This window comes from Bufo gargarizans, chromosome 11, assembly GCF_014858855.1.
Source record: "Bufo gargarizans isolate SCDJY-AF-19 chromosome 11, ASM1485885v1, whole genome shotgun sequence".
Taxonomy (NCBI): domain Eukaryota; kingdom Metazoa; phylum Chordata; class Amphibia; order Anura; family Bufonidae; genus Bufo; species Bufo gargarizans.
The window spans coordinates 17,099,024-17,125,811 of NC_058090.1; the positions used below are offsets into that span (position 1 = coordinate 17,099,024).

A 26,788-nucleotide genomic window follows, 5' to 3' on the forward strand; every position below is an offset into this window, starting at 1 on the left:
AAAATATATAAAATGGAAAATCTGCCAAAAAAGTGAAATTTTAAAATTTCATCTCCATTTTCCTTTAATTCTTGTGGAACGCCTAAAGGGTTAACAAAGTTTGTAAAAATCAGTTTTGAGTAACTTGAGGGGTGTAGTTTCTATAATGGGGTCATTTATGGGGGTTTCCACTATGTAGGCCCCACAAAGTGACTTCAGACCTGAACTGGTCCTTAAAAAGTGGGTTTTGGAAATTTTCTTAAAAATTGTAAGAATTGCTTCTAAACTTCTAAGCCTTCTAAGGTCCTAAAAAAATAAAATGACATTTCCAAAATGATGCCAACATAAAGTAGACATATGGGGAATGTTAAGTAATAAATATTTTATTAGGTATGACTTTCTGTTTTAGACGCAGAGAAATGGAAATTTGGAAAATTGTGAATTTTTCCTAATTTTTGGTAAATTTGGGATTTTTTCATAAATAAAGGTGAAATATATTGACTCAAATATATGACTATCATGAAGTACAATGTGTCACGAGAAAACAATCTCAGAATGGCGTGGATAAGTAAAAGTGTTCCAAAGCTATTACCACATAAAGTGACGCATGTCAGATTTGTAAATTTTGACCTGGACATTGGGGCATCAATGACCCTTGGTCATGAAAGGGTTAATGACCACACCTCTTGACAGGTGCAGCTTGTGGTCATTACTGAGGCTCTATTTAGTTCTGACTCACACTGCTTAGCATGCGGTTAATATTTCCTGCTGGAGTTGGTTAAGCTGGTGTGTTGTTCCTTTGGATCTCCTGCTCCTCCATTCTGCTTTAAGCTAGGTTCATTTTGTCTTGCATTTTGTTGTTTGCTTGTGTGTGTTGTTGTCTAGGCCTCAGGGAGACGCTGGTTCCTTCATCTGGGGAGGAACCAGTAGTCTCATTCCCTGCCACCATTCCTAGGGCCTTCCAAGGTCTTCAGGGCCTAGGTTCCGGTGTATGAGTATTTCCACCTTCAGGGTCTACTCATACTGGCAGGAGTCGAGGAGAGGTCTAGGGATTCCTAGGAGGTCACCATCCATCTCCCTTAGCTTTGAGGCCTAGACTCCGGTCTATTCCTTCTGTGTGTCATTTGATGTTTTCCCCTCCTCATTACTCGTGACAGAAACTTTTGGATTCCAGGCTGAGATGGTCCCTGATCAGGGGCGGAGTGGTCATAAACCCTACAAGGAAACTTCCCGGTGGGCCGATGCCCAGGGGGCCGGCCAGTGGAAGTTTTTGGGGATGTATTTTGTGCTCCTAGCAGAATTTCATGATTGGTTGTGGTACTTGGAGTGGTATAATGTTCCACAATATTGTATTGCTGGCCCTGACTTCCATGAATTTGGACCCAACTACAAAACGGGGCCACTTTTAGTATTTCTTCCAGGGGCACTTTAAGTTCCCAGTCCGCCCCTGTCCCTGATCATTGAAGGATATGGACACCTTTGTGGATAAAATCATTTCTCATTTCTCCAATTTGTTCTATTTATCTTTTTTGGTTTTTGTTCTACAGCCTCAGGTGCTTCCTATGCACAGAGGCTGCTCTCAGTGAGTTTACAGAGAATCAGTTATCTGATGGATTTTTTGTAACTCCTCCTGTGTGCACAGTGGAGCGCGCACTGTCCCCCTCTCCCCTCTGTATCAGAAGCTGCCAGGTTCGGCACACGAAGCCCCGCCTCTCTCCCGAGAAGCCCCGCCTGTCACGGACATCTCTCTCACCAGGAGCAGCTCCAGACTACATTGTGGTTACAGGACCTGTGGTGATGTCACAGTCATGTGATCGGCCATGTTTGGGAGGAGTTAGGGGAACACAGGCTCCCGGTAGGACTGTGCTGGTGGAGAATGCAGAGGTACTTTATGTATGGAAGGTGTGTATAAAGCAGAGCTATGTCAGTGTAACCAGTCTATTGTAGTTTTCTGTGTGTAATAGACATGTAGCAACTAATCTTATCCATCTGCAATAAGCAGGGATTGGCTAAGAATCAAACCAACCAGTTTCTATGAATACTACATATAACAAAAACATACATTACCCAGATGCAGATATTTTGCAGAGTCTTAAGGGAAGTCAACTTTTCAGAATTTTCAGATAATCAGAATCTTTCTCAGGGCCCTCTTTCTTTGTTTCTCTTGGTTCCTGTTTTTCCTTTGGTGGTGGTCCCTTTACCACTCGTATGTGGGTAATTATCCACAACCTTATCAGACGAACACGCCCTCCTAGATTAGAGTTTTCCACAATAATTTATAAGTTTATTGCAATACTACCGAACACCCGAGATTTGTTCATAGTTTGGCAGAGCAAGGGTTCCTATCCGTCATTTTCTTTATTGAATTTCTGCATATAATCAGTTGATATATAGTTTTCATATTTAAGCAGAATTGGCATATTTCGCATTGGTTTATTAGAGAGCGTTGGTAAATTTGTGGTGTCTCAGCACCATCTAGTGGCGTATTTTGGGTACTACATTTCATTGTATTGTCTTTGCATTATTTTTGGTCATATATTCATTGTATATATATCTGTATAATAAATCATTTGTATTTTTGCATAGACGCTGGTACCGTATTTTACTAATTGCACAAAATAATTAGGTTCTCCATCGAATTATTAAAAAAAAAAAGTCTGAAGGATAAATTTTTTCCCTTTGATTCTTTCTTTGATATAAGTGCTTAAGGCACTTGCTTTATATACCCAACAGGCAACGTCAGGTGGGCGCTGTGTATGGCAACATCAGGTGGGCACTGTGTATGGCAGCATTAGGTGGGCGCTGTGTATGGCAGCGTCAGGTGGGCGCTGTGTATGGCAGCGTCGGGTGGGCGCTGTGTATGGCAGCGTCGGGTGGGCGCAGTGTATGGCAGCGTCGGGTGGGCACTGTGTATGGCAGCTTCGGATGGGCGCTGTGTATGGCAGCGTCGGGTGGGCGCTGTGTATGGCAGCGTCGGGTGGGTGCTGTGTATGGCAGCGTTGGGTGGGCGCTGTGTATGGCAGCGTCGGGTGGGCGCTGTGTATGGCAGCGTCAGGTGGGCTCTGTGTATGGCAGCATCGGGCGGGCGCTATGTATGGCAGCGTCAGGCGGACGCTGTGTATGGCAGCGTCAGGCGGGCGCTGTGTATGGCAGCGTCAGGCGGGCGCTGTGAATGGCAGCGTCAGGTGGGCGCTGTGTATGGCAGCAGTGGTCTTATGTTTAGTATATGATGTTGGATAAATGTAAAATTGTCTACATTTATTTCTGCATGGGAAACTAGCAATGCAGAAATATCAGCCTCATACCGTTATGTGGGCCTATGCATTATATATATGAATTACCGCAAAATTCGTACTCCTCCTTGGCTAAAAATACTCCTCAAAATTGTTTAGAGGAGTATTTTTACTAAATGTAGTGCGACCTCTGCTGTCAGCTGTAACATACAGCTGACAGTCTGCTTCAAACTGTAGACATAACCCCTTCCATGCAATGGTCCTTAGGGACCGCTGTATGGAAGGGGCTAAACATCGGGCCACTGCTCTGCTGTGGCAGCAGCCCGATGCCGTCCCCTCCCCCTTCCCCCGCCGCATAGGATGGCCTCACCTCCATACAAGCCATCTGCTGTGGCAGCGTCCCAATGGTTACCATGGCAACTGGGCGCATTCACAGGCATCCGGATTGCCATGGTATAGCTGAGCCTGATCGGGCTTACTGTGAATGACAATACACTGCAGTACACTATACAGTGTACTGCAGTGTATTGTAGAGGCATCAGACCCACTGGATCTTCAAGAACCAAGTGGGTCTAAGTCAAAAAAGTCCGCACATATAATTGGTTAAAAATGTAAAAAATAAAAAAAACACTAAACATGTTTGTTATCACCACGTCCGTAATGACCTGATCTATAAAAGGAACATGTACTTTTACCGCACGGTGAACGCCATAAAAAATAAAAAATAAAAAATATGATGGAATTTTGCCCACCGCACTTCCCACAAAATGGTATAAACAGTGATCAAAAGAGTCATATGTACCCCAAAATAGTACCAATCAAACCGTCATCTCAGCTCTAACTAAGACAATCGCCCCAAAAATAAAAAAGATATGGCTTTCAGAAAAAGAAGACACTAAAACATGATTCTTTTGTTTCAAAAATGCTCTTATTGTGTAAAACCAAAATATATTTAAAAAAGCAGACATATTAGGTTGCCGCGTCCGTAAAAACCTGGTGTAAAAAAATATCACATGCGCTAACCCGTCTGGTGAATGCTGTAAAAAATAATAAAATAAAAACCGTGCCAAAAAAGCCATATGTGCCCCAAAATGGTACCAATTGAACCGTCATCTCATCCCACAGAAAATGAGCCCCTATATAAGACAATCGTCTAAAAAAAATATATATATATATATATGGCTTACAGAAAATGGAGACACTAAAACTTGATTTTTTTGTTTCAAAAATGTTTTTATTGTGTAAAATAAAATTTCAATAATGCACATATTAGGCATCACTGTGTCCTTAACAACCTGCTCTATAAAAATAGCATGTGATCCAAGCCGTCTGGTGAACACCGTAAAAAATTAATAAAAAAAGTGCCAAAAAAGCCATTTTTATCACCTTACATCACAAAAAGTGTAATACCAAGTGATCGAAAATTCATATGTGCCCCAAAATAGTACCAATCAAACCATCATCTCTTCCAGCAAATAATGAGACACTATCTAAGACAATCGCCCCCAAAAAAATATATATGGCTTTCAGAAAATGGAAACACAAAAACATGATTTTCTATAATTTTATTGTGTAAATCCCCCCCCAAAAATAAAATAAAAATAGACATATTAGGTATCGCTGCGTCGTTACGACCTACTCTATAAAAATATCACATTATCTACTGTCAGGTGAATATTGGTTACCTTGCCTCACAAAAGTTATATATATCAGTGTTTCCCAACCAGTGCGCCTCCAGCTGTTGCAAAACTACAACTCCCAGCATGCCTTGACAGCCTTTGGCTTTCCGCCCCTCCCCCCCTACTCCGGGCACGCCCCTTTTAACAGATACTGTAGTAGATCACTAGCAGTCCTATGTAACACCACAGATAACAGTGATAACTCTCCGTGTACAGATAATGTAGTAGATTCACCTGCAGTCCTATGTAACACCACAGATAACACAGTGATAACTCTGAGTACAGATAATGTAATAGATGTTTCCTGCTGTCCTATGTAACAGCTCAGATAACACAGTGATAACTCTCAAACGGACCAGATGAGGCATACATTAGGACCATAAGTCAGTTTCGCTGGAGTCCCATGTAGACACAGTCTCAGGACCAGCTTCAAGTGTCCAATAATCTCTTGAATGGCCCCATAGAAAAACAATTATTAACTTACGGACGCAGCTCTATGACCTGACGCAGGAACATCAGCTGGTCCCGGAACATATATGGCCTTTTCTTGGATTGGCCCGACCCACTATGGCCTTGATGTTGCATTTCCTTCCACAATTGGTCCCTGCAGCTCCGCCACCGATTCTTGACTTCATCAACTTTGTAAGAAAAATACCAGAAAATAAATGTTACAGAGGACAATGTATGACGTGCTATGCTAGGGAGGACAACGTATGACATGTGCTATGCTAGGGAGGACAGCTAGGATCACACATGTATAGATTGGCCATTTACCCAAACTCTGGCGACTCTGGCCTTTAGTTTTATCCCATATAGGTGTGAACAACTCCTGGGCTATGTCCACCCATGCTGCCTCCTTCTTGTACCGGTCGTGGTAATCCCCCGACCTTGTGTCCCAAATGCAGGGCCTCTCCAGAACAAGGAGAATGAGCCTCTCCACATCCACGGCTTTTGGTGCCTTCGGCATGGTCCAAATAGCTCTGCAAAGGCTGTAATCTTCTCCAAACACTCCTCTCTCATGCACTGGCTGGAGCCACACAATGTGAAACGCAACTTCCTGTCTTTAAATCCCTTCACTGTTGCTAAGTTACTTGCGGTTTTCCACACAGCCCCATTCACTTCTATGGGGCCAGGGTTGCGTGAAAAACGCAGAATATAGAACATGCTGCGATTTTCACGCAACGCACAAGTGATGCGTGAAAAACAACGCTCATGTACACAGCCCCATTGAAAATGAATGGGTCCGGATTCAGTGCGGGTGCTATGCGTTCACTCCACGCATTGCACCCGCGCGGAAAACTCGCTCGTCTGAAAGGGGCCTTATGAAACTTTCCAAGCTACATCATCACTCCTCTGCTTCTGGAGACGAGATGATCTGCCTGAATATGTTTCTTGCATAAATATTTTTCAGGTGTTTCTCTTTGTCTCAAAACCCCACTTCTTTACTTTACTTAACACCTGGTTTGTTCTTTGCAGGAGAAACCAAAGATCTAGTGTTTCATTAAGCCTTTTTGGACAGTTTCCAGAAAATGGCTTAGAAGTCATCTACAAGATGGAGCCCACTGATGAGGAGCATGCAGCATGACGGATAGATTTGGTCTTGGTGACTAAGGAAGAGTTGGAGCTTCTTGAGGAGGATGAAAAAGAGAAGAATAAGCAGGAGGAGATCAAGGCAAAGTTTGAGAACTTTTGCAAGATCATGAAAGATATATTGGTCAAGAAAGTGGAAGAGGTACGTCTTCCTATACTATTATTGTCTATAAGTCATACATTTATCCAAATATCTCACTTTTGTGTCTTAAACCACTGACTTTTATAACTCCAGGTTGTTGTCTCAGACTGGTTTTGAATGTCCATGCTGCATCGTCACTAGCACCTACAGGTGGTCTTCCCACATGGAGGGTATTTAGAAAATTCAGGGTTTCCTGGACAACTCAACAATGGGCTTAGATGGCAGCCAAACAGTACCTAAATATCAATCCTAACCAGTAAGGCAGAAGGATGAGGCTGGGATGAATGACAAGCCTGTGAAGGATCTGCTTATTCTGCTCTTTGAGACTACTCACCTGTCATGCACTTCAGCCTGGATGACCCACAGATATATGTCACAGACATTGACCGGGGAGAGAGTTGGCTCCCAGAACTGGAGGGAACTTAGAGAGGTTTTGCTAATTGACTTTGCTCAGATCACTTGTCTTTTTTATCCAGGTCATCATCAATATGCTGTCTCAACAGAGAACATCTTGGAGAGTCTTTAAAGTCTATGAGGATGTGCCAGGGAGAGGATCTTTGGAAGAGTCTCAGAGGCACATTAAAAAGTCCTTTACTTGTGAACATAGCATCTCTCTTCCTTGTGATCTCACCATGCTTTGCAAATTTTGCTGATTTAATGTAAGCGGTGGTGGACTCAGAAGACTTACCTCTCTTATTTCCCTCGAGAAGCTGCAGAAGAGCAAAATCAACTGATTTTAACTATAGACTAACAGAGGAGTCTTCTCACGGATTTATATGAATTCTGGTGGCAGCAACATATGGCTGCATATACGGACTATGTACAGTGCATTTGCAAAGTCTTCAGAACCTTTTGCTTTTTTCACATGCTGTTAATCTGCGGCCTGGAGTTAAAATAATTTAAAAAAAATCCCAATCATTCTGCACTCAATATCCCGGAATGACAGTGAAAACAGAATATTCAAAATCTTTGCTAATTAATTGAAAAGGAAAAACTAAAATCTTGTATTGACATACACTCACCTAAAGAATTATTAGGAACACCATACTAATACGGTGTTGGACCCCCTTTTGCCTTCAGAACTGCCTTAATTCTACGTGGCATTGATTCCACAAGGTGCTGATAGCATTCTTTAGAAATGTTGGCCCATATTGATAGGATAGCATCTTGCAGTTGATGGGGATTTGAGGGATGCACATCCAGGGCACGAAGCTCCCGTTCCACCACATCCCAAAGATGCTCTATTGGGTTGAGATCTGGTGACTGTGGGGCCATTTTAGTGCAGTGAACTCATTGTCATGTTCAAGAAACCAATTTGAAATGATTTGAGCTTTTTGACATGGTGCATTATCCTGCTGGAAGTAGCCACCAGAGGATGGGTACATGGTGGTCATGAAGGGATGGACATGGTCAGAAACAATGCTCAGGTAGCCCGTGGCATTTAAACGATGGCCAATTGGCACTAAGGGGCCTAAAGTGTGCCCAGAAAACATCCCCACGCCATTACACCACCACCACCAGCCTGCACTGTGGTAACAAGGCATGATGGATACATGTTCTCATTCTGTTTACGCCAAATTCGGACTCTACCATTTGAATGTCTCAACAGAAATCGAGACTCATCAGACCAGGCAACATTTTTCCAGTCTTCAACAGTCCAATTTTGGTGAGCTCGTGCAAATTGTAGCCTCTTTTTCCTATTTGTAGTGGAGATGAGTGGTACCCGGTGGGGTCTTCTGCTGTTGTAGCCCACCTTTCTTTCCCATTCTGACATTCAGTTTGGAGTTCAGGAGATTGTCTTGACCAGGACCACAACCCTACATGCATTGAAGCAACTGCCATGTGATTGGTTGACTAGAAAATCGCATTAATGAGAAATGGAACAGGTGTTCCTAATAATTCTTTAGGTGAGTGTAAGTATTCAGACCCTTTATTCAGGACTTATTTGAAGCCCTGTTGGCAGTGACTACAGCCTCCAGTCTTCTCGGGGATGATGCCATAGGGTTTGCACACCTGAATTTGGGGATTTTCTGCCATTCTTCTCTGCAGATCCTTTCAAGCTCTGTCAGGTTAGACTGTTGGTGGAAAGCCATTTTCAGGTCTCTCCAGAGATGTTTGATTGGGTTCAAGTCAGGGCTTTGGCTGGGTCACTCAATGACATTCACAGAGTTGTCCCTAAGCCACTCCTGTGTTCTCCTGACTGTGTTCTTAGGCTCATTGTCATACTGGAAATTGTACCTTTGGCCCAGCCTGAGGTCCAGAGCACTCTGGATCAGGTTTCTATGAACAATATCTCTGTACTTTGCTCCATTCAGCCTTTCCTCAACCCTAACCAGTCTTCCTGTCCCAGCTACTGCCACCACCATGCTTCATTGTAGGGATGGTATTAGGCATTGAGCACCGCCCCGCATCCTCAGAATCTCCTCCTTGCTCCCCGACGTCAGACAGCCAGAGCTAGCGCATGCGCTGTTCCTTCCCTGAGGCTGATGCCAGCACAGGGAAGGAACACTATGAGGATACTGCACATGCGCTAGATCGCGCATCGCGAGATTACGGCACTCTGGCTGTCTGACGTCGGGGAGCAAGGAGGAGATTCTGAGGATGCGGGGCGGTGCTGCGCTCCTTCACGCTGGACTCATCTCACGTACAGGACACATCTCAGGGTAATTTGCATATGGATCAAATTGTTTTTTTTTCCACAATAAAAGCACACAGAGCTATGGGGACTGGGTATTGCAGATGTGCTAGCGGCCATCTAGCAACCCATGTCCTCAGCTCTATACATCAAATCCCGGTGACAGGTTCCCTTTAAAGATGATCAAGAGAAATGGGAGACCCCCAGAGCTAAATGTCTAGGGTCATTATGGGGTAATAAGTGCAGATTGATGTTTTTCATTTTAGTACAAGGGTGGAACATAACAAAAGGGTCTGAAGACTTTCTGTATGCACTGTAATCGGGATTGCTTTGCTGTGTGTGATGATCCTTTGTCCCCATATACCACATCTCACATCATGATACTGCCTCTATCATCTGCATTGACATAATCCACCGCTGCACTATTATAGCTAGGCTTTATTTATTTTTTAATATTTTTATTATTATTCAATCTGATTTTGTGGTCCTTTACTATACATATATACATGTCCCAGGTTTGCTACACAATACGTCAAGTGAGTCTTATTCAGGTGAGATCATGGCCATGTGTGACAATTGGCAGCGCTCAGTGTTGACATGAGTAGAATTTCCTACATGCTGGAAAATCTCAATGAGATAGTATGACACTCTTCATCATTATGTAGCCCTTGGAGATGCAGCCCCATATCAGGTTATCCCAGTCGCCATAAACCCATTTGCAGAATGAATCCAACAAACCCATTTCCTAGCATTGTAATGTTAGGAACCATGGGAGAAAGAAAACTCCTGCGAGGGTGACCACTGACGTGAACCAGGATTGGAGACCCAATTTTAATTTGCATTACCGGATGCCCCAGTATTTCTAATCATATTCCTATTGTCTCTTTCTGTCTGAGAGCATTGCCTACTAGGAAGAGGAAAGCATGATATCACTGGCGTGTAGTATGACATCATTATCAAAAAATGGAACTGAAGACAATCTACTCGCCCACTCTGTTTCCCAAAATAAGTGATGTCAGCGTCACCCCCCCATTCTCCGTTTCCATATTTCCTGCCAAGTCAAGGGAATAGTAGATGATAACTGCTGTAATCAACTTTGTTATGTATCTCGGCAGCTACTGATGGTTAGGCATTTTTTTTATTATTATTGCATTGTACTTATTTTGAGCTACAATTATTTTTCTCAATTGATCTTTATTAAACATTGTGAGCCCCTTTCTCTGTACAGCCTTGAGATTCTCTAGTAGCAGGCTCTGTATTTTTACTGTTTCCCATCAGGCAGCTCAGCTGATGGCTCCTTATCTCTGATCTCTGACCGTCTAAACAATCATTAAAGCTCAGTTCTTATCTTACTGGTAAGAATGTGCCTTAAATAAGTGTTTACGACCTTTTAGTAATTTAGAGATAAGGTTTATTAGATGACTGGCACAAAGTGACAGTAGGAGTCACACAGCTAGGCAAATAGTTAACCTTTTGTCACAGAACGGCTGAATATTGTTAATAAAGATCAACTGAAAAAAATATTTTTAGCCCAAAATGTGTAAAATGCATTCATAAACAAATTGGCCCCGAAGGTGTACACAGTTTTTAAGATCATTTTGATATATACACTGCCAAATAATGACAAACATGACAAATCTGCAGCTTAATCTTTTTATTACCAATTTATTTTTACATTATCAAAAGTAACTCATACAATAAACCCTCCTGCACATTGCAAGTAACAGTTCCAAAAGCTCATAAATCTCGAGCAATAATTAAAAAAAAGTTATAGCTCTGCATATGACGTGTTCTTATCAGAGCAGGATTGTCTCCCTGTCCATTTCGATACCGTAGAAAAATATTCACATCTGTACATAAGGAGACTGTGGCGCTCGGCAGTTTCTGCTCCGTCATTGCTATCAGTCCACTTCTTCCATCCTGGATGTGTCATCATCGCCCTCTAGTGGAGGCATCTCTTCCACCACCGGACTTGAGACTTCTTCCTGGGTGACATCATCTTCGTCAATCCCTGCGCAGGACAGAAAGACCACGAGATTCAAGTCTCAAGATTCAAATTATAGGTCACTGTGTATGTACCATAAACACGTTATATGAAAACCAGAAAAAAGAACTACCGCAAACAAGGCTGCATTTCTTATATAAAAATTATAATGTATTAAAAAAACACAAAATCCCAAGACATTAAAATCATTGTATACAATTTACATCAATTTACATACCTGCAACAACCAGGTTCCAAATGGGAACAAACATATGCCGCCAAAGATAATGCACAGTTAGTGAATAAGACATCAGATAGTATAGAATACTTATCAATTGCACAAGACGGCAGACATGAGATGCAGGTAAGGACGCCCCACGTGTATCGCCAGGCAATGCTGGCTTCCTCAGGGGTCAATGTGCTAGGGCAAGAGTCCAGTATAAATACATTGTTAATGAAGTGTCACCGCCAGACATCTGAGAAGCTCTGACAGACGTTCTTCAGAACCTCCTGCTTGAGGTTCTTTTGTTTTGCTTTCGTTTTGTCATCTCGTTTCCCTCTCTTAGCTGTCATCTAGTTGCACTGATTGCATCCCTTTAAATCCCCTCCCATACTGCATCACTTTGCGGTTTATACAACTTCCTGGAGTGTGTACATGCTGGATGCTACAACTGATGCTTCTACAGATAAGTCTGTTCATTGATTTGTGTTTTCCTGTTTGCTTGATCCTAGGTGACCCTGACTCCCTCCGTATTAAGTGTAGGGAGCCGGTGGTCGTGTCCCCTCACTATTATAGGGTGTTCAGGTGTCATACAGTCGAGGCACGAGGGCATGCAATTTTCTATCATAGAGATCTTTGAATGGGCTGAGAAGACAGGGAGAGTTTCAGGGCTTAACTAGGGGTCACCCTTTTGTTCCTTAGTTTTGGACCAAGCCAGTCGGATCCTTATTTGTAACTTCTTGTTTTCTGTTACACCATCCGTGACATGAAGAAACAATAAGAACCACCTGTGCTAAATTTGATTGGAGGGAGGTCAGAGAGGGGTGTAGTGGTGCCCGTTGGTATTCCCGGGCCCAGAACCCATATGGACAGACCAAAGGGGGCCCAGCATGCATGCGGAACCTACACCCCCTGAACTTCATGGTCGCTGTCATGGCACTTAACAGGTTGAACTTAGTGTAAGGTTCCCATCTTACAAAGATCGCCTTGACGTGTGGCAGACGGGCTCAAATAATTTTGTACAAAATGATTTGCCAAGCATCTTCAATTTATAAGCATAGCATTATCAATCTAATACATTTTTGTACTTTATTTGATTTGCAGAGAGCTGTTGCATTGTATGTTTTGTGCTATGTTGTGTTTTCAGGCATAGCAGCGGGCACCTTGACTAACCCCCTTTTTTACTTTGCAATATGGACAGACCATGGCGCCGTATGTTGTATTACGGCGTGCAGGAAATGTCATTTGCACATGCTCAAGATGGCGCCAAACCGGAAGTTCTACGGCAATGCGTTCCAAATATTGTAAATGCGTCGTGGCTAGAACATCCGGGCTGTCTCTTGAACCTGCGTGACAAATGCAGGAAAAACCTCCCGATCCCCCCATATCACAAAAAGAGGAACATCTTAAATATACTGCCTGGAGAATATATTAAATCAAAGAAAATCAATTAATGAATAAATAAATAGATGATAATACCAAAACAATTAGCTATAATTAGACATACCCATATATGCGCATATATAAGTCAATATAAACCAAAAAAGACATGGAATAATAATAATAATAATGTAAAAATACTTCATAAGCCATACAACTTTGTCATGCAACATGATTATGTGATATTTACTAATAACACAGTCACAAAAGTCAAAATTAATAAATGGTGAATAAAAGATCCAAATAATGTGCACATCTAATAAACTTTTGACTAATCAAAAATAAAACCCATACCTATACTCAACTGATTACATGATAAAATAATAATGGTGACCCTTATAATTTTTTAAATAAGCCCAAAAATTAGCAACGTTCCAAGAACGAGAGGGAGAAGGCAACAGACAGGGTGAAAGTTCATGCAAATAAAGCAAATAGATATAGGGCAATACATGTAATGAAAACCTGGAAAAGTTAAAGCTCACTTACCTAAACCAAGCTTGATCATCCTGTAGATGCGGTTGGCATGTGTCTGAGGGTCTTCCAAGGTGAAGCCGGATGACAGGAGGGCGGTCTCGTAGAGCAGGATAACCAGATCCTTCACAGATTTGTCATTCTTGTCAGTTTCAGCTTTAAGCCTCAAAGTTTCTATGATCGGATGTTCACAGTTGATTTCTAGGTGCTTCTTTGCCGCCATGTAGCCCATTGTGGAGTTGTCCCGGAGAGCCTGGGCCTTCATGATACGCTCCATGTTGGCAGACCACCCGTATGTGCTGGTGACAATGCAGCAAGGGGATTCTACCAGTCGGTTTGAGATGACCACCTGGATATAATAAAATGCAGGTTAACATATCGCAATTATTAGATTTATAAATTCAGTATGTTAGGTTTTTACTGAACGAAGGTTTTTACTGAACAAGCCAATAAAAACTTCAAGTGCATGGATGACCTACCAGAAGCTGTAAGCAGTGGTGTGCCAAGGGGTGGGGCGGTCCGCCCCGGGTGCTGGCTCTCACGGGGGTGCCAGGCCCAGAAGCAATGAGCGCTTCCATCAATACAGATGGAAGCGCTTATTGCTGGAGCGCTGATGCCCACATACTGCGGCGGGGGCATGGGAGCGCATAGTTCCCTGCCTGCCCCGCCGCCGATCACCACCATAGGCTTCAGGCCTAGTAGGCCTGAGGCCTATGCGGTAGTGAAATCCCGGCACAGGCGTACGTGATGACATCATCGCGCGCGCCTGTGTGGGGACGCAGCAGCATAGTGAAGCGTGCGCGCCTTCATCGGCGAGCAAGCGCCTGGACATAGGTGAGTATTTCACTTTTAGTTTATTTATTTATTTATTTTATGTGCCAACTTTGGGGGACACAGGAGGACATGTGGGGGAAAAATATTCTGGTGGGATACTGTGTGGGGGCAAATTATTATGGGAGGGATTACTATGTGGAGGCAGTGTGGGGAAAACTACTGTGTGGGGGAAACTACTGTGTGGGGGCAGTGGGGGGGACACTACTGTGTGGGGGAAATTACTGTGTGGGGGAAATTACTGTGTGGGGAAATTACTTTATGGGGGCAGCGTGGGGGGCGTTGCTATTGGGGAGGCACTGTAGGGGCAATTCTATTATTTCTGGGGACACTATACAGGGATTATTACCTGGAGCACAATATAGGGTGGTATTATTACTCGGGGCGCTCTAGGAGACATTATAGCTGCTGTGGACACTATAGGAACATTTGGGGTAATTTATCAAACTGGTGTAAAGTAGAACTGGCTTAGTTGCCCATAGCAGCCAATCAGATTCCACCTTTCATATTTGACAGCTCTTTTGGAAATCCAGTTCTACGTTACACCAGTTTGATAAATGACCCCAATTATGTCTACTGGGGGTCTGTATTTTTTCAGCAGTATAGTACCTGGGGCATTGGGGGGCACAACGGGCACAGTATTGGGGGTGGCAGCAGGATGACACGGTGGGGACACCAGGATGGGGGGGTTCATGGAAAAACTGAGAAATCTAACGTGTCTGTGTTACAAACTCTGTAGAGACGAGATGCGGCTGAAAGAATTTGTCATGGCGGTCTAACGGAGGAGAAGAGGAAAGAGAAGGTCTACAAAACAGGAGATGTCCCTGGATATAAGAGATATGTGGTCAAGTATTGGGGGGCGGGAGGGGGGGGGTGCCAGAGAAAGGACCCGCCCTGGGTGCCAAACACCCGAGGCACGCCACTGGCTGCAAGAATACCTACCTTTTCCACCTTCTTGTCGAGAATGTCTTTTATAATCTTGCAGAGATTTTCAAATTTAGTTTTAATCTCCTCCTGCTTCTTCTTCTCTTCTTCATCCTCAGGAAGCTCCAACCCTTCCTTTGTCACCGAGACCAAAGTCTTTCCATCAAACTCCTTGAGCTGCTGGACGCAGTACTCATCAATGGGCTCAGTCATGTAGATGACTTCTAGGCCATGTTTGCGAAGTCTCTCCACAAAGGCTGAATGAGTCACTTGCTCCTTGGTTTCCCCTGAAAAGAACGAGACCGAGTGATCATTAAGGTAGTACAGAAGACGGAGACAAGACTTGATGGTCTCATATTAGTCCTCAATCGATCAGCTCTTACCTGTGATGTAATAGATGTGTTTCTGATTTTCCTTCATGCGAGATACATATTCAGCCAGAGATATCATCTCATCCCCAGAAGCGGAGGAGTGATAACGTAACAGCTCGGAAAGCTTCTTACGGTTCTGAGTATCTTCATGAATTCCAAGCTGTAAAATTAAAATTAGTCAATTCATAAATGAATGTCTTCTCTGCAGATTTTCTTCATACTTGGAACCATTCATGGTTTTTCGAGAAAATGCTAAAGAGATATAGGTTTCTAGAGGTCCTTGTGCTAGATGTATAAATGTGATATATCCTTTCCTTACCTTGATATTCTTAGAGAACTGCTCATAGAACTTCTTGTAGTTTTCTTTGTCCTCGGCCAGCTCGGTAAATAGTTCCAGGCACTTCTTCACAAGGTTCTTGCGGATAACTTTGAGGATTTTGCTCTGTTGTAGCATCTCACGGGAAATATTGAGGGGCAAGTCCTCAGAGTCCACTACTCCCTTCATGAAATCTATGGAAAAAGCCCAAGCAGTAAAACCACAAGTCTCTCCAAGACCAAGGAAAACAAGGAATATTTTCTAAAGAAGAATCTATTTAAATAGACTACACTACAAAGAAACCACAACACATGTATAATAACGTACTCAGGAAATCTGGGATCAGCTCGTCACAGTTGTCCATGATGAAGACTCTGCGCACATACAGCTTGATGTTGTTCTTCTTCTTTTTGTTCTCAAACAAATCAAAAGCCGTCCGACGGGGAACGAAAAGAAGGGCCCTAAACTCAAGCTGACCTTCCACAGAGAAATGCTGGAAGAAGAACATGAGAGCATTAGAGCAAAGTGATACATTTTCCAGACAAAGTGTCACTTAGGGCACTTTCACACTAGCGTTTTTCTTTTCCGGCATAGAGTTCCGTCACAGGGGCTCTATACCGGAAAATAACTGATCAGGTATATCCCCATGCATTCTGAATGGAGAGTAATCCGTTCAGGATGCATCAGGATGTCTTCAGTTCAGTCGTTTTGACTGATCAGGCAAAAGATAAAACCGTAGCATGCTACGGTTTTATCTCCGGCGAAAAAAAATGAAGACTTGCCTGAACGCCGGATCCGGCATTTTTCCCTATAGGAATTTATTAGTGCCGGATCCGGCATTCAAAATAGCGGAATGCCATATCTGTTCTTCCGGCCTGCGCATGCGCAGACCGGTAAAAATGTGAAAAAAAATACAAGACGGATTCGTCTGTCCGCATGACAAGCGGAGAGACGGATCCTCTCTTGCAATGCATTTGTGAGATGGATCCGCATCCGGATCCGTCTCTAAAATGCTTTCAGTCACATCCAAATCGGCGGATCCGGCGGGCAGTTCCGGCGACGGAACTGCCCGCCGGATGACACACGCTGCAAGTGGGAAAGTAATTCCAAAGATCTTTTCCTCTACCCAGTGGTGTAAGAATTTTGTAAAGGATGTGACAACTGTGCTGACATCTGAACTTCAAAAGGGGTTGTCACTTTTTCCTAATCTCTATGTACAAGAATATAACTACTATAATACTGCTCCTATGTACAAGAATATAACTACTATAATACTGCTCCTATGTATAAGAATATAACTACTATAATACTGCTCCTATGTACTAGAATATAACTACTATAATACTGCTCCTATGTACAAGAATATAACTACTATAATACTGCTCCTATGTACAAGACTATAACTACTATAATACTGCTCCTATGTACAAGACTATAACTACTACAATACCGCTACTATGTACAGAAATATAACTACTATAATACTGCTCCTATGTACAAGAATATAACTACTATAATACTGCTCCTATGTACAAGACTATAACTACTATAATACTGCTCTTATGTACAAGAATATAACTACTATAATACTGCTCCTATGTACATAAATATAACTACTATAATACTTCTCCTATGTACAAGAATATAACTACTATAATACTGCCTACTATGTACAACAATATACATACTATAATACTGCTCCTATGTACAAGAATATAACTGCTATAATACTGCTCCATAAGGATGAGAACGCTCTATGTCAGATGCACATCCACTTACCTTTACAGCCAGATGGTCCTCCCAGTCATTGCTGAGACTCTTGTAGAACTCTCCATATTCATCGTTACTAATATCATCAGGGTTGCGGGTCCAAATGGGTTTGGTTTTATTCAGTTCCTCTTGGTCAATGTACTTTTCTTTGATCTTTTTCGTCTTCTTTTTCTTTCCACCTGTCTTCTCATCTTCTTCTTCATCAGATCCCACATCTTCAATCTTAGGCTTTTCATCTTTGTTCTCTACATCCTTCATTTCTGTGATTTGCTCCTCACCTTCATCATCGCTGATTTCTTTCTCGCGCTGCTTCTCAACCTACCCAGTAAGGAAGCATATAGGACTGAGCATTAGTAGACATTAAGTTTCTGACATTGTATGGAAAAGTTCTTGAGAAAATCCCAATAAGACTAAGACTTTAGACACATGTTGTTGGAGCTACAAGGACACCCATTATTGTTTTGGGTTGTATGATGTTATATGGAGTTACAACCTGATCCATCTCCTTTCAGCAGTTGGAGACCGAATGGTACCTAATGTCTCATATTCTTGAAAAGCCTTGTGCGAACATGTTGACCACTGAGATAATGGCACCCTGGCCCGGTTATATGAGGTGGCCCAAAGGCCCTCAACCACATAAGAACATAACAGTATTAGAACTGGCACATAGTAGGTGGGTGGCCACTTACAAGGTATCCTCAAATTACTCCTCTAGGTGGCACTTCAATATTTTGTATACTTACATACAGAGTGATGGGGTATCCAATAAACTGGGAATGCTTCTTCACAACCTCCTTGATCCTCTTTTCCTCCAAGTACTCAGTCTGATCTTCCTTCATGTGTAGAATAACCTTTGTCCCACGACCCATGGGCTCACCTGACAACACAAAGGGGTAGATGGTTTAGAGGACAGACTGTGCCCATTGGTGTAAGATGGTTTTGCAGGAAAGGGCTATTGCCTCCATTACAGATACAGGAGCAATAACTTACCGTTGTCAACCCTAACAGTGAAGGATCCTCCGGCTGAAGACTCCCAGACATACTGCTCGTCATCGTTGTGCTTGGTGATCACCGTCACTTTCTCGGCCACCAGGTAGGCCGAGTAGAAACCAACACCAAACTGACCGATCATAGAAATATCTGCTCCAGCCTGCAGAGCCTCCATAAAAGCCTTGGTTCCAGACTTGGCGATGGTGCCCAGGTTGTTGATGAGGTCGGCTTTGGTCATACCAATGCCAGTGTCGATAATGGTCAGGGTGCGATCATGCTGGTTGGGGATCAGGTCAATCTTCAGCTCTTTACATGAATCCAGTTTGCAGGGGTCAGTCAGACTCTCATAGCGGATTTTATCCAGAGCCTGCGAAATGGAATATGGGATATTAAAGAGGTACAAGGTACTGGGTTCAATATGGAGATTGTCAGTGACTGTAGACGTCTACAGAAGAGGTCTAATGTGTAGACAATACATCACAGTAGATGGAGCTAGCGCCAGTGGGACAGCATAGGTTTTGTACCAGTACCCAGGAGCTTCAAGCCCCATGTCCTTAGGTGGACTCAGCTGGACTTACATCGGATGAGTTGGAGATGATTTCTCGTAAGAAGATCTCCTTGTTGGAATAGAAGGTGTTGATGATCAGGGACATCAGCTGAGCGATCTCAGCCTGGAAAGCAAAAGTCTCCACCTCCTCCTCCATGGCCTTGACTTCTTCAGGCATCCTGTGGAACACAAATATCCATCATAAAATCTTAGTTATCAATTAATCAATCGAGTAGCCAAAGACATTTCCCCAGGAAGATCAAACTAAAGATTTGCCATGCCATACCAAACCCAACCTCCCAAGCGTCAGTTTTTGTTACTGCAGCCCCTCCTATTCATTTGAATGGGATCAACTTCGGTACAAGGCACAGTTGCTGGTATGGATGCAGTGTGCTGATCGTCCGTCATAGACTCTCCCTCCCCCACTGACCAAACATAGACAGATCCTCAGGAGAACCTTACTAAAGCTCCCGAGACTGAGACATGAGAGGAACCCTAGCACTGCTTGCAGTCAATTAATGGGGGGGGGGAATCATCGCTTAGAGCAGGGATCTGCAACCTGCTGCACTCCATCCATGGTCAAACTACGGCTCCCAGCATGAACACCTTGCTCGGCTGTTCGCTGAACTCCTGTAGAACTGAATGAAGCATGCTGGGAGTTGCAGTTTCACATCAGCTGGAATGCTGAAGGCTTCTAACCCCTGGCATACAGCATAAAACTAGAGGGTGATACTCTATCTTAACCAGTGCTCTGCACCTCTAGGACCACCACATAGCCGAGGAACATTGCCGGTTGACTTAGGCAGAGGGGCACCTTCCATGATCAGTGCACTGCACCTCTACGACCACCCCCTCCTTAATCAGTGCACTGCACCTCTAGGACCACCACATAGCCGGGGGACATTTGCACTCACTGTAAGTAAGCAATGAAGCCTCCTACAGGAATATCGAAAACCATGCACAAATTGAAAGCATAGAAAAGAAATGTATTGGAAAATTGGATAACTTTCCATTATGCGATTAGTAAGAATCAGTTGCTGAACCAAGTGACTGCACCAGACCCTATGCACACCCCCGTGCCCCCTTACCTGGTGTATACGTATCGTACCCCCTCCTGATCTATGTCCAGTCTCTATCCGTTGAGCTGTGTCTGCTTTGTCTCAATGCAATAGCTGTGAGCTGGCTCCTCTTCTATCCCACCGCCTTGTGTCTTGCTCTGTGGCAGTGTAACCTTCAGTCTACGTGACTGCGTCCTCTCTGCTGTGCGCTGTGTTACCAGCTGCTCTTTATACCAGGGGATGCCGCATTCTGGAACAGTCCCAGAATCTGGAAGGAACGAGAAGCAGAAGCTTCCAGACTCATGAGGTGTAGGGTTTCAGTACGAAATAAAATAAGGGTGTGGAGGGGGTCATCTGCACTGCAACATAGTAAAGGGTTATTAATATCTCCAATGTGTTGCAGGATGTCACATTAGCCGGCATGTGCTCCATTCATTCATTCATTCATGCAATAGCATAAGGGGGAAGGGTTTGCATAGGGGTTCTGGAGGGGTGGGGGGGCATTTGCATCATCTTTATAAATGGTCAATTATCAATAAAATATTTATCCACATAGGACAATGTCTGATGGAGCCTGATGGTGTCGCAACTGGGGGGTTTGCAGGGGTTGCGATTGCAATACCTAGACCAGGAATCAGCAACCTCCGGCACTCCAGCTGTTCTGAAACTACAACTCCCAGAATGCTCCATTCACTTCCATGGGAATCAGAAGAACAGGGAGTTGTAGTTTCACAGCAGGTGGAGCGCCAAAGGTTGCTGACCCCTGAGCTAGGGAGTGGGCACAAGTCTTGCTGCAACATTGTGGGTGGAGCATAAACAGGATGACCTAATGATGTCATCACACCAAAGGACATCCTTGCAGAAATGAATATGTAATTATTTAGGGCATGTCCACCCAGGACAGAAATGCTGCTCTTTTGTCGCCAAATCCACAGCGTTTTACTGTGCCAGCAATGTAGTGAGAAAAGGCTAGGTTCACATAGAGGCTAGGTTCACACAGAGCGTTTTTTTTCCCTGATGCATTTTTAATGCGCTTTCAATGAGGATTTTTATTCCCGCCCATTTTCAATAGAAATTCCGGATGCGAAATCCACGTCACGAATGAACAGGAGACTTCTTATTTTTTTTATTTTTTTTATGGTGTGGTTTTAAAACTGTACGTAGAAAAGAAAAAAGCTGTATGGTTTTACATGCAGATTCATGGGGAAGTTCTGCATGCATTTTTTTGTAGTCTGAATTTTTTGGTGCAGAATCTGCACCAAAATCCATGCCCAAAATACTGTGTGAACTTAGCCTAAATTTACCTGTGATGCAGATTTTATCACTGGGTGAAATCCGAGTACGAACGTGTGTGATCCGTGGCCGTATTGCGGCCCGCAAATAGCGGGCCGCAATACACGGCCACAGTTCCCTGTGCATTCCGCATCACGGATGCGGACCCATTCACTTCAATGGGTCCGCAAATTCCGGAATTGCGGAACGGCCGCACGAAACGGGACCCTCGGAAGCGCTAGGGAGTGCTTCCGTGGGGTTTCGTCCCGTACTTCCGTTCAGCAAAAAGATAGAACATGTCCTATCTTTTTGCGGAACGGGCGGATCGCGGACCCATTAAAGTGAATAGGTCCGCGATCCGATGCGGCTGACCTACGGCCGGTGATCGCGCATTGCAGCCCACAATTTGCGGGCCGCAGCACGGGCACGGGTCACACACGTTCGTGTGAACTCGCCCTTAGGCCTCATGCACACGACCGTTGTTTCATTCCATGTCCGTTGTTCTGTTTTTCGTGATTTTCTGCGGACCCATTGACTTTCAACGGGTCCGTTGAATACTCGGCTAATGCACCGTTTGTCATCCGCGTCCGTGATCCGTGGTTCCAGTCCGTCCAAAAAATATAACCTGTTCTATTATTTTCACGGAAAACGGTTCGCGGACCCATTCAAGTCAATGGGTCCGTGAAAAAACGCGGAGGCACACAAGATTGTCATCCGCGTCCGCGTCAGTTTTTTTCCTATCATTTGCATGGCAAACTTGACAGACTTTTTTTTACTTTCCTTCATGTCTGGTGATCCTCCAAAAATAAAGGAAGACACACGGAAACAAAAACGGAAACGGATCACGGAACAACGGAATCCCATTTTGCTGAACAGAACACAACAACGGTCGTGTGTATGAGGCCTAAATCAGACTCTCAAACTACACATGGATGTGCGAGTCTGCAGCTCCGTCGCAGTGCACCTCAGGGCCTCTGAACAAGCGACTTAAAAGCGCCATAACATGGTCAAAAACACCAAGGAACAGGCCCGGGGTCCCCCGAGCACCCCCAAACCGATCCCCAGCCAGATGGACTTACAGAAATGTTGGAAGAAACAAAGTGCTCTGGTGTCGGGTGACTCATCTAAGATGGCGGCGGCAGCTGTAAGTGCGGGAGAACAGGCAGCCGAAATGGATAGAGAAAGTGTTGCGGAGAGTGACTATGGTGAGTCGGCCTCTGCCCCTATCACTAAGACCCCTTTCACACGGGCGTGAATTCCGCGCAGGGTGCAATGCGTAAGGTGAACGCATTGCACCCGCACTGAATCCGGACCCATTCATTTCTATGGGGCTGTGCACATGAGCAGTGTCTTTCACGCATCACTTGTGCGTTGCGTGAAAATCGCAGCAAGCTCTATATTGTGCGTTTTTCACGCAACGCAGGCCCCATAGAAGTGAATGGGGCTGTGTAAAAATCGCAAGCAAGTGAGGATGCGGTGCGATTTTCACTCACAGCTGCTAGAAGACAATCGGGATGGGGAACGGATCTTTATTATTTTCCCTTATAACATGGATATAAGGGAAAATAATAGCATTCTTAATACAGAATGCAAAGTAAATTAGGGATGGAGGGGTTAAATTTTTTTTTTTATTAAACTCACTTCATCCACTTGTTCACGCAGTCCTGCTCGTCTTCCTCCTTCTGCTCGTCACTGCGCTCATCCCAAGGCCCATCACCATGGTGATGGACCATGTGACAGACCATGTGATGAGCACAGTGATGTCACCAAAGGTCCTTTTCCTCCCAGGTCCTCAAAGAAGAAGAAAGAAGACGAGCAGGGCTGCGCAAACAAGTGGATGAGGTGAGTTTAATTATTTATTTATTTATTTTAACCCCTCCATCCCTAATTTACTTAGCATTCTGTATTCAGAATGCTATTATTTTCCCTTATAACCATGTTATAAGGGTAAATAATGAAATCTACAGAACATCGATCCCAAACCTGAACTTCTGTGAAGAAGTCCGGTTTCGGGTCTGGGTACCAAACATGCGCATTTTTCTCACGTGCGTGCAAAACGCATTAAAAACGCTTTGCACTTGTGCGGAAAAATTGTGCATTTTCCCGCAACGCACCCGCATCTTGTCCGGCCCTCACACGCGACACCCGTTTGAAAGAGGCCTAAGGCTTTCCTGAGGAAAGCTATATTGCAGGCTATGAGACCGGTGATGGAAGAGCTGGTAGATATTAAAGCTGATTTAAAGCATATCGGCCACAGGGTAGAGGGACTGGAAGCTGCACAATCCAGCATAGTGACATTCTCGGAAGCGGTAACCACCCGCTCCTCTCAACACGCTGAATACATTAATAGGGCTCTGTTACTTATAGAGGACCAAGAGAACCGAAGCAGAAGAAAAAAAATATTAGGATCAAGGGGTTGCAGAGGACTTTGCACCAGAATCCCTTGAGAAGGTGGCGAAGGAGATCTTTAATAGTCTACTGGGTCCAGAACGAGCTGCAGAAATAGTGGTGGAACGTATTCATAGAGCATTGCGCCCCAAGCCAAAACAGGGGGAGCCACCACGAGACATCATCTGTGGTCGGTGGCTGTCTTATGTGGACACATCTCAGTTACTCACAGCAGCTAGAGAAAAACACCCCATTGTGCGTGCTGAGACTACACTTCACTTCTACCAAGATCTTGCTCCAGCTACTCTAGCAAAGAGGACATTTCTTGAGACCACTGTTGGAGGTTCTGAGGTCCAAGAACATACAGTATTCATTTAGCTATTTGGCATAATGGCCGAAGATTAACTGTTCATTCTCCGCCTGACCTGGAGAAATTATGGGCTGCGCTGGACATACCGCCGATGCCACTACAGTCTTGGATGCCTTTGCTTCTGGATCAAGATCTTCCTCCGCTTCCGAAAGTGGACGCATGGAAAACGGCTTCCAGAAAACAAAAATAAAAGGAGAAAAGGAGATATCTTAAGCAGGGGAGGACTGGCAGCCTTAGTCCTGGGGGGCAAATCTAGTCAAGTGGCCCATTTTTAGCCCCGCCCATCATTAAAAGCCCCTCCTACATATAATAGGCCACTCCCAACACACACTGTACAGCTGACATTTTATAGTTGCGGCCTGTCTCTACACATCATACGGAGAGGGGAGGTCTGTCCTGGCTGCACTGCCTGCTTATATAACAAGCTACAGCCAGGAAGCTCCTCCGCTCTCCTCCCTACCCTGATCCTGCTCAAGGCCTGTGGTTCCCCCCACCATCTGCCACCCGCCCGTGGCCTGCTGCCCCCTTTCGTCATCCTCACCCAGTTCTGAATCCTCCTTCTGCAAATGGCAGGAGGAGGAGCCGGAGCATCTCCTCTCCTACATAGCACCACATACCTCTTACATCCAGTGATGTCACCTTTGTTGTAGACGTTCTCTTTCCTCATCTTCTCCATTCAGACCAGACCGCGATGATGATTTTTCTGCCATCTCCCTTCACTGCAGAGATTGAGAAACAGACATTAGTTTCCTGCCACCCCCAATACTATACTGCAGAAACAGTCCCCCTGGAAATACAAACTACCACACAGATAGTGCCCCCAATACTGTACCCGCTATGCCCCCAATACTATACTGCAGAAACAGTCCGCCTGGAAATACTACTACCCCACAGATAGTGCCCCCTTAAACAATTATTGGCACACAGCGCTCTAAAAAATAACTGCGCCCAGACACTAATAGTATAAAGATAATGTCCCCCAAAAATAATTGTGCTAAGCTGATACTATGCCAGGGTGCCCCCAAAGTAACAATGCTCCCCAAAATCCCACCAATAGAAATAATTCTCTGCCAGAGCACACTTAGTAGTAATAATGCCCCTATAGTGCCCTAGTAATCATGTTCTTCATAGCCCCTAGTAGTAGTAAAGCTCCCCATAATACCCCCTAGTAGTACTAATTTTCCCTATAATATGACAGTACATGAAATACCCCCGCTTAGTGCCCGCAGTTGAGCTAATGTCCCCATAATGTATGCCAGTATAAAATACCCCTATATAGTGCCCCAGTAAATGCCCTCATACTGCTCCTCTCCCCCTTCCCCATAGTGTCCCCATAATATGCCAGTAAAAAAATGCCCCTTAGTGCCCCCAGCAGATGCCCCTATAGTGCTCCTCTCCCCCACAATGTACCAGTAAAAAAATGCCCCTTCTTAGTGCCACCATATGCCCCAATAGTGCTCCACTCCCCCATAGTGCCGCTCTCCCCTATAGTGCCTTCCATAATGTGCCAGTAAAAAATGCCCCCTTAGTGCCACCAAATGCCATAGTGCCCCCCATAATGTTCCAATACAAAAGGCCCCTTTAGAGCCCCCACTTCCCCATAGTGCCCCCAAATAATGCCCCTATAGTAGCACCAGATGCCCCATAGTGCTGCTCTCCCCTATAGTGCCCCCCAGAATGTGCCAATAATTAAAAAAAAGCCCCTTTAGAGCCCCCAGTTACCCCCATAGTGCTCCTCTCCCCCATGGTGCCCCCGCATAATGTGCCAGTAAGAAATGCCCCCATAGTGCCAGCTCCTCCAATAGTGCCAGCTCCTCCAATAGTGCCAGCTCCCCCAATAGTGCCAGCTCCCCCTATAGTGCCCCCCATAGTGCCAGCTCCCCCTATAGTGCCCCCCCATAGTGCCAGCTCCCCCTATAGTGCCCCCCCATAGTGACAGCTCCCCCTATAGTCCCCCCATAGTGCCAGCTCCCCCTATAGTCCCCCCCATAGTGCCAGATCCCCCTATAGTCCCCCCCATAGTGCCAGCTCCCCCTATAGTCCCCCCCATAGAGCCAGCTCCCCCTATAGTCCCCCCCATAGTGCCAGCTCCCCCTATAGTCCCCCCTATAGTGCCAGCTCCCCCTATAGTCCGCCCCATAGTGCCAGCTCCCCCTATAGTCCGCCCCATAGTGCCAGCTCCCCCTATAGTCCCCCCCATAGTGTCAGCTCCCCCTATAGGCCCCCCCATAGTGCCAGCTCCCCACAGTGCCCCCCATAGTGCCAGCTCCCCTATAGTGCCAGCTCCCCTTATAGTGCCCCCCATAGTGCCAGCTCCCCCTATAGTGCCCCCCATAGTGCCAGCTCCCCCTATAGTGCACCCCATAGTGCCAGATCTCCCCCCCCCATAGTGCCAGATCTCCCCCCCTATAGTGCCAGATCTCCGCCCCCCCCATAGTGCCAGATCTCCGCAAAGAAGAAAAAAGAAGAAAAAATACTTACCTCCATCAGCAGCGTGTGCTGCCGGCTCAGGCGTCGCGATGATAATGACGTCATCGCGCTTCCTGAGCCGGCCTCTGATAGGCTGCAGGCATTAGTG

General features: G+C 44.8%; 1 protein-coding gene and 1 pseudogene across 2 annotated transcripts; one reads left to right on the forward strand and one right to left on the reverse strand.

Moving 5' to 3' along the window:
* The first annotated feature begins 6,213 nt into the window (after positions 1-6,213).
* LOC122921254 lies at positions 6,214-7,049 on the forward strand (annotated as a pseudogene).
* A 3,848-nt stretch (positions 7,050-10,897) lies between these two features.
* Positions 10,898-20,382, reverse strand: LOC122921681 (heat shock protein HSP 90-alpha-like). Of its 2 annotated transcripts, none has more exons than XM_044271842.1 (11): positions 20,231-20,382; positions 19,154-19,301; positions 18,576-18,942; positions 18,329-18,462; positions 17,595-17,903; positions 16,143-16,308; positions 15,819-16,009; positions 15,512-15,659; positions 15,147-15,415; positions 13,389-13,722; positions 10,898-11,269 (listed from the first exon to the last, which is right to left on the reverse strand). In XM_044271842.1, the coding sequence occupies exons 2-11, from the start codon at positions 19,298-19,300 to the stop codon at positions 11,160-11,162; spliced, it is 2,175 nt and encodes a 724-aa protein (XP_044127777.1). In that variant the 5' UTR covers position 19,301; positions 20,231-20,382; the 3' UTR covers positions 10,898-11,159. The 2 variants fall into 2 exon arrangements, with proteins under 2 accessions (XP_044127777.1, XP_044127776.1); XM_044271841.1 differs by having other exon boundaries at positions 20,211-20,377.
* Between the last annotated feature and the right edge of the window lie 6,406 nt (positions 20,383-26,788).

Coding starts and splice junctions, on each gene's coding strand:
- LOC122921681 (XM_044271842.1), bottom strand. CDS start 19,300: ATGCCTGAAGAAGTCAAGGCCATGGAGGAGGAGGTGGAGACTTTTGCT. Junction 18,463..18,575: donor CACTGTTAGGGTTGACAACG/GTAAGTTATTGC, acceptor TTGTGTTGTCAG/GTGAGCCCATGGGTCGTGGG. Junction 15,660..15,818: donor AGTTCTCTAAGAATATCAAG/GTAAGGAAAGGA, acceptor TTAATTTTACAG/CTTGGAATTCATGAAGATAC.